At 29.1% G+C, this 8,440-nt stretch overlaps 1 protein-coding gene across 2 annotated transcripts in view; it reads left to right on the top strand.

The window, feature by feature from the left end:
• The first annotated feature begins 382 nt into the window (after positions 1–382).
• Positions 383–8,440, top strand: part of LOC107442222 (mitochondrial fission 1 protein) — a 13,065-nt gene continuing 5,007 nt past the window's right edge. Inside the window, exons 1-4 of one of the 2 annotated variants that reach the window (XM_071177084.1) lie at positions 383–838; positions 4,022–4,154; positions 5,954–6,030; positions 6,675–6,780. In XM_071177084.1, the coding sequence (XP_071033185.1) occupies positions 749–838; positions 4,022–4,154; positions 5,954–6,030; positions 6,675–6,780 (406 nt within the window). In that variant the 5' untranslated portion in view covers positions 383–748. The remainder of the gene's footprint in view (positions 839–4,021; positions 4,155–5,953; positions 6,031–6,674; positions 6,781–8,440) is intronic. The other variant, XM_043056090.2, reaches the window with a different exon arrangement.

The raw sequence follows: 8,440 nt of genomic DNA, 5'->3' as shown, positions 1-8,440 counted from the left end.
AGACATTACGTTGACTCACACTGTTACTTCAAGTTGTGAGTTGGGGAAACCTGTTCAAAGGAGCATCTGGTGCATACGTCATAAATTCTAAAACCATCCGAGAGGGACATAGCTCTGAGATGGCCACTGAGAGCAGTTTGTCCCTGCCTGTCACATTTTAGTGTCAAAGAACCGTCTGTGGCTCCGATACCAGGGGGAATGGACCATATTGCTTTTCCAACAGAGTTTAGTAAAACCAGAACGTAAAGTAAATCGAGTTTTGTGTAAGCCAAAACGTAAACAGTTTCTCATATTAAACATTTAAACTAAGGCTCTCCCCCATTAGATGCCTGTATTTTAAATGTCATTCTCCTTGCATGCAAATCTCGCACTTCCTCTCTCCTCCAGGAAGAATGAGAACCTGATTGGTGAAATGTATCGTCCAGCGAAACACTCACCAATCAGATTCCTTTCTCTAGATTGTTATCCGAAGTGCGTGATGGCTCTTTAGATGACGTCACTTAAAATCTGCTTATTAGAACTTAATTAGAGTTGTGACCGAACAAAACTGGATAGACGGAAACGTAATAATAAATAAACAAGCTGATCGTATGATTTCAAATCAAAACCTATTGCGTGACGAAAAGTAATATAATAATTAGCTATACTTTATTAATATAAATTTTTATCCCAGCTGAAGTCTAGTGCTTGAAAGATTAACATTGGAATATTAATTTTTAACATATTAATAGATAAAAGAAGAAGAAAAATGTCAAATGATGTAACTCATTTAGAGTTTCTGGATGAAGATGATATGAAAACACTTCTCAACTACTCTGTTTCTGATGAAGATACTCAGGTTTTAGAGATTTGCTTATTTAATATCAAAATAACTTTTATTTCTTTGTTTTTTTTATTTTGTACTTTAAATAAAAATATAAAAACACGCAAATAAGTTTTCCTTCGATGTTCAGATTTTCATGTACTAACATGTAATCTGGAGATCGACGTAAAATGTGCTAATTAATAAATGCATACAAAAAAAAAACAAATTTGCTCATTCAGTGAAAACTTTTCACTTTTGTGAGTAAATACGCAATTTAAAATATCGCTTTCTCTAATTATTAAAGGTTAGACTTCCGAATCTTTAAGATAGCATATAGTGCGTGAAAATCCGTTCACCAGATCAAAAGTTATAAATGGATTTTGTGTTTAATTATGTACTTTGTGCAACTAAGTCTTTTTTTAGTGATCAGTCAATATGTCTTTTGTTCTTATTTTCTTATCAAAAAGAAAAACAATATTTTTCAGGTAGTATTTGTAAATAATAGATATGCTCAGGTGTCAGGTCAGGGTTCAGGTTCTCTTTTTATTTTTTTTTCGTTCTAATTTTTTATGAAAAAATTAACTTGAAAAACTATTAAATTTATTTCTATTTACTTTTAAATCCCAGCCGATCACCGAAGTCAGTGTGCGGGTGGGTGACCACTTGGAATCAGTCTGCGTAGGGACCGAGGGTGTGTGGTATGGGTCCTCGTTAAACTGTTCTACCGTAAAGTGCTCGACTTCATGTGCAGGCCGTCGGGCTGGGGAAGCTGGGGTTCCATCTCCTCTGCAGAGGATCAAAATTGTGATGGCATGTCTTTGGATCATCCTCAGGGTTGTTTCCCAGACCGTCACCAATAGCCCATTGTGCAGCTCGTGACGTAAATGAACTACAACGACAGCATAATTTTTTATCAATGCACTCTTAATTCCTTTGTTAATTATAGGTGTTTGTTAATTCTTTTGTTAATTATTGGTTCATTTATTGTTGGTTAGTTAGTTATCTGGCAAATTTAATAATTTTCTGTTATTTTCTTCCCAGAAATAAATTTTTTTTCACTCTTAAATTTGTAAATAATAGATACGGAGCTTTGCTTAGTTTTATATCAATGCAGATTTATGTCCTTTGTTAATTATTGGTAGTAACAAGTTAATTTATTGTTAGTTATCTGTAAAATTTATTAATTATCTGATCTCTAATGGTTTATTAGTTCCTTAAACTTCATTTCAAGCAATATTTATCAATCATAGATATGCTCATTTTTCGTTCTTTCTTTATTATTTATACAAACAAATTAAATTATTAATATAATTTGCATATTTTTTAATGTTAGTCATCTGATAAATTTATTTATTTTCTGTTAATATTTTGTTTATCTTGACCTTCTAAAAAATAAACCGGTTTTCTACTAAAATCTATAAATAATAGATATACTTAGGTTTTAGAGCCATGTATTTTTTTTGTTATTATCAATATTAAGTTATATAGTGTTTTAAACCAAGTCAAATTCTTGTTGCAATTTTCCTGTTGTTTGTTATATAACCAATTTATTTATTTTCTGTCTTTATTATGCTTAACTCTCTGGAAGTTCTTGCTTTCCAGTAAAATTTTTAAATAATAGAAATATTAAAGCATGATGCTTTGTGTCCGATGTTACAGTTATAATTTATCAAAGCTATCTAAAATGAAATAATCACTAGTATAGCACTTCCTTTTTTTAAATTTATATTTATGTGGTTGTGAAAATCAGTTACTATAGTGGCTTAATGAATTGGTTAAAGCAAAAATCTTTTATTTTCAATTTGTAAATTAAAAGGGAATTTTATTTTATATACTTTTCTCCCTGTTATTTTAGCCAGAAAAAAAAATCACCACAATTATTTTTATAAATCTGTGTTTTTACTTTCTGTTATTCTTTGGTCTTCATTTTAATGACATTTATGGTATGAAGATTAATTCTGTTACATATTCATTATTTTAATAAATAATATTAATTTACACTCTGTTTATTGTCACTAAATGTTGAATTTAAATAACTATTCTGTATATTTCAATTTCATCCCACCCCTTAAAATTTAATGTTCATAGCACTTTGTTTGAAGTTATTAAGAAATAAATTTCACTGTGCCATTTAAAAAACTTCTTTAATGGGTCATTTGAAATTTAATTCTAAAGTATCTGTGCATTTAGAGATCTGTGCATAAAAATCTGTTTTGCATTCAATCGATTAGGTTTGAATTCGTAGGAAAGTAAATGCAGATGTTTATCTTCAATTTTCGTCCCCCAGTGGACTCATCATAAAGACACTGCTCCCAGTAGAATACCAAAGTCAAGCATCACTGGCTGTGGTCAGAAAGTGGGTGGTCTGACCACTTTGATGAGCTTGCGTAGGGACCGAGGGTGCACGATATTGGTCCTTGTTAAACAGGGGAGCCATTCCTTCTGCAGAGGATCAAAATTGCAATGGCATGTCAGGGGTCTGTTTAGAGGAAATTTGGGTCCGTTAACGGACCCTTCACAAAATATCTTTTCATAAAAACGGACCCTTCACGAAATATTTTAACTTAAAAACGGACCCTTCACAAAATAATTTTTCTTTTAATTGGACCCTTCACAAATTTGTATATCTTCATTATTGTTTCGTTAATCGAATAAACCTTCCAAGGGCAGAAAACAAGAAAGATGTATGTAAGCGAATTAAGTTTTGTCTTCGGCAGACGATTCTTCCATTATTCGTTCGAAATGAATATTCTGCGATCAGCAGTATAGGCTAAATACCAAATATTTGCATGTTGCATTTTTAATTTAGAAGCAGCAATTGCTGCTTATTTCTGAAAATTTAATTTGCTTTATTATAATTTTACAGTGCCGAGCATAATCTTGTATCTATTTACAATTTAAAAAGTCCTTGAAAAAGTTTTTTGCAATAACCGGACCCTATTTACACAAATTCATAAAAGCGGACCCTGGTTGAAAGAATGTGAGTAATTTTTTCACAATTTCACGAAAAACGGACCTTTCACAAATTGTCTGGACAGACCCCTGCGTGTCTTCAGATCATCCTCAGGGATGTTTCCCAGACCGTCGTCAATAGCTCATTGCGCATCTCTAGTGCGACATACATAAATTACCTACCTACCTATTTTCTCTCTGTTTTCTTTTTATTACTATAGTGAGCAAATTTCATAATGTTTTATGCACATATATTCATTTTAGGAGCATCGTAATAATTATGAAGCGCAATTGGCTACCAATAATGTTGACCCTGAAGTTAAATTCCAATATGCATGGTGCTTAACCCATAGTAAAAAAATATCAGACCTGAAAAAAGCTTCTGCTCTCTTTGAAGGTATAATTAATTTTATTAGACCAACACTTTAATTTATTTTATAAAAATGTCTGTGTTCTAATGTTATGTAGTTTTAAAAAATTATTTTATATCAATTATATATATTTGATGGTTTTTCCAATTTTTAGTAAAATATGCTCCGGTATTCAAATAATATCATATTATAAACAGGCTTGTGGTTCTTCTGCGCAATAATAATTTATATTCCGACAAAAATTTCTAAGGGTTTCATTAATCTAAAATTTTATTTTTGTTAAATTTTGCAAAATCTTGTTAACGCAGCATTTATTCCACCCTTACCAGCACCCTCTTTTTTTCTTTCTTAAGTTCACACACAATAATGACTTTTTTTTTACACAGATTTTTTAGAGACTTGTCTATGCAGATTTGACTTTGAAGAAAAATTGGCTATAATTAGGCTGAATTAATTTGTAATGTGATATTGCTAAATAGAAATCTCGAATCACGCATTTCAGTAATAAATTTTTAATGCACTTAATTCCATTGTAAATATGCGTTTTGATCTTATTGTTAAATAAAAAAAATTTTCTTTCTCTTTAAATTTTGTAAATGTTTTGTGCTTAAAAATGACAGTTCTTTAAATATCTTCCATGCACAAGAGGAAAAAAATTAAGTTCTAAAATAAAACAACTACCCATTGAGAAAAGATAATTTCATCTTCTAGCAATCATATGTCTATATGAATATTTGCAATGTTTGACAATGTTGCAGTAAAACTACAGACCAATACTTCAGAGCAGTTGTGTCTCATTATGATCAATTTTTAAAATCCCTGGCAGTCTTTTATGAATAAGATATCATATAGGGTACCCCTTTCTTTAGATGAACAATCTTTTAAATGGGCAAAGCAGTAGCTTGCATATTAAAAAAGGTGCTTTTAGATTTTTATCAAATAGGCATTTTGCAATTTTTATTAATTATTTTTTGTTCATCATTTTTCGAACATGAATTTTACAACTCCCTTAAAGGTGCTTTTTTATTGGGTGTTTTTAAAAAGGGCTTAATTTTCCATTTTTGAAAAGGAGATTTTTTTTACCGTGTCTGTTTTTACCATGTATTATGCAAAAGTTTGCTTTTTACATTGTTCTATTCAACATTTTTACAATTCATTCAACTGCAATCTATTTCGACGTACCGTCGGTAGGTAGCGTATGAAAGCACTAATCGTTTGACATGTTTGATAAAATGCTTGTGAGTCCGCATGTGCGTCTACTAAGCTGGGTTTGGTGAGATTCTTGCTCTCTCATCTGCAACTCTGCTACATTTTGCAAGATATTCTTAATTTCAGTCTTCATTTTCCACCCTCTGATATTGAACTGAAAAGTCTCTTAATCATTTTATAATAGCTAATATAATTTAAAAAAAGAGCTCTTTGTCAGAAACTAGTTATTTTATCATGATCATGTAAAGTCTTTTAAAATTATTTTGTATTTTGTTAATGTATATAGTGCTTAAAAATATTTTTTGAGTGCATAAAAGGTGCTTATTTTTGTTGAAAGATTTTGCTACGCACCTTGTTACAAATTTTAGTTTTTATTTTAGGAATATTGAGTGCATAAAGCCAGATATCAAACAGGCAGCATTTTATTTTATGTATTTACATTTTATTTATTTTGTTTACTTATTTTTATTTATTTGTTTGTATTTACATTACATTTTATTTTGTTTTCTTCAAAATTAAAAAAATTAAAATCATATGATTTGTAAAAATAAAAAAATTGTATGACAATTTATGAATTTTAGTTGTGGGTTGCTTTTAATTGAAATTTTTTTTTTAGAAATATTTAAAGAAGGCTCAGAAGAACTTAAAAGGGATAGCTTATTTTACTTATCTGTAGCAGAAACCAAGCAAAAGGTATTAATTTATCAGCTTTCATATTTTACTAACCTTATTTCCGATACTGACGTATTCCCTAGTGGTTAACCGAGCTATTATTTCTGAATCAAAAAACCATTATCCTTGATAATTTAAAAATAATTCTAAGCTGTGTATGAGAGAGATGAATTTCATATTATTTTGATCAATGTCACATCTATTCTAATCATTGTAAATGGAAAATTATAAAAATTAAGCATCCTTTAAGGATTAAAAATTGTATAGTTCATTTTTGTACATTATAGCTTTTATTTTTGATAATTTTAGTTGACTTGATTTATGTGTATCCTTAACCAGCAACAGTCATTTATGTTATAAAGGATTGTATTCGTATTCCTTATTTTTCTCCAAAAGATAGGATGCTAGAAATGCCATGAGTGTTTTATATAGTTTAAACTCGTAAAAATGATTTTACTTATTTCAGGTTATTGCACATGTAAAAATAATTATAACTAATTTGTAGAAAACTGAAAATCTCCCATTAAAAAAAGTTAAAAAATATTGCAATTTTTTTCTTCATCAACTATTTTGTTTTTCATAATTTCTTATATCCAATATGCTTATATTCATTTTTTTTCAAATGTAATTCTTTGTTTGAATTAAATTTTTCATGCATTTAACAGAATTATTGCACGGCAAAGAAATATATCGATGCTTTCTTAAGTGTGGAATCGACAAATGTCCAAGCAGAGCAATTGAAAGCATATATTGATAAACAATTGAAGAAAGGTAATACCATTATTTATATCTATAAAGCAATTGTGTAAATTGATGACCTACATTTTATGTCAAAAAAATCATTCATTGTAAATTGACTATTGAGGTCTTCTATAATAAATATCTAACATACTGTAAAGATGCATTTGACATAATTTTTTTAAAATATTAAATTGTAACTGTTCTGGTAAAAAATTCTCTGGTAAAAAATACTGATGAAAAAAATGCTCTTAAAATGCACATTAAGTAATCTGTATGAACAATACGTAATTCAGTTAAATAAGCAGTTGTAATGTTGCTATTTTGTAATATTTTTTTTTAACAAAAGGATAAATTACTACACATACTTCTTTATAGACATGCTTAAGTTTTTGCATTAAATTTTTACTTTTAACTTCAAATGTTTTATTTTCTCAGAACTAATTCTTGAGAGTCAAGATTTACCATTCATCAACTTTGTAATTCTCAATTGTTATTTATGTCACTAATATTTTTAACATAATTTCTGAGGAATTAATATCACAGTATTACCAATTACTTTTTTTAGCACTGCACTGAATGCATTACTTGATTTTATTTTTGTTTGTTATTTATTGCTCTTATTGGGGACTGTTCAGTGTTAGATTTATCAAAACTACCAGAAGAAAAGTTAACTATGCCACTGGTAGCAGAATTTATTAAGTTAATCTGCAGCACTGTATTCATAACGCCGAATTGTCTGTGCTGCAGCTTGAACCTGTAAGACTAGAGGTTATTGTAAAATTTAGTCTAATCCAACATAGAAATTGCAAAATTTTCAAACATAACGTCTTCAAAACTTATACATAAAAAGTCTAGGTAGTTTCAGTTTAAGATGAGTTTTAAACAATGATACTAAAAAAATGGCTTAAATCTCTGTACATTTAAGTGTGTATTCAAATAGCAAAGAAGTCTTAGCAATTTGAATTTGTTTGTTTGCTTTTTAAAAATAAAATGGAAACCTAGAGATGAAAAATATTCTGCAGCGATCATTGTTGTGCGGATGCGTTTCTGCAAACCTAAACTTCATCCGTTCATCTTCATGTTAGTTAAGATTTATCACAATATCTCAGACTTAATACACAATTATTTTACCCATTGATTTTACTTAATTGACAAACCCGTTTACAAAAAACGTTTTAAGCTTCTTAAAAGCATAGAAATATACAAAAGAGATGCATGTTTTCTTATACCTTTCAAAAACTTATTCACTGATGTATTGTATTTAATCAGTCTACCTTAAATCAGGGTTTGAAAAAACCCGGGGATTTTTGAAAAAACCCAACCCGCCTGGGTTTTATTGAAAAAACCCGGGGAAAATTGGGTTTTATTTGAAAAAACCCGGGGAAAATTGGGTTTTTTCATTTAGTGCTCATAAATTTTACTGTGAAAATATTTTTATTTATTAAATAGTGTTGTATAAGTAAACACTAAAATTTCATCTGACTTTTACCTGTAATAAAATTAAACTGGAATAAATATTTAATGGTCTTCCATGTTTTTATAATACGATTAACAGAAAGTGAAATTAAAATTATGTATAATTATAAAGAGTATCAGTTATTTGCCCCTTTTTTCAAATATTTAGATAAATATATGCATTTTTAGATACATTTTAACTTTATAGTTTCAAAAGACAAATTAATCTTAAAAT

The sequence above is a fragment of the Parasteatoda tepidariorum genome, chromosome 2 (assembly GCF_043381705.1).
Source record: "Parasteatoda tepidariorum isolate YZ-2023 chromosome 2, CAS_Ptep_4.0, whole genome shotgun sequence".
NCBI classification, from domain to species: Eukaryota; Metazoa; Arthropoda; class Arachnida; order Araneae; family Theridiidae; genus Parasteatoda; species Parasteatoda tepidariorum.
The sequence above is the reverse complement of the archived record's forward strand: the minus strand, read 5'-3'. Positions and strand labels throughout refer to the sequence as shown.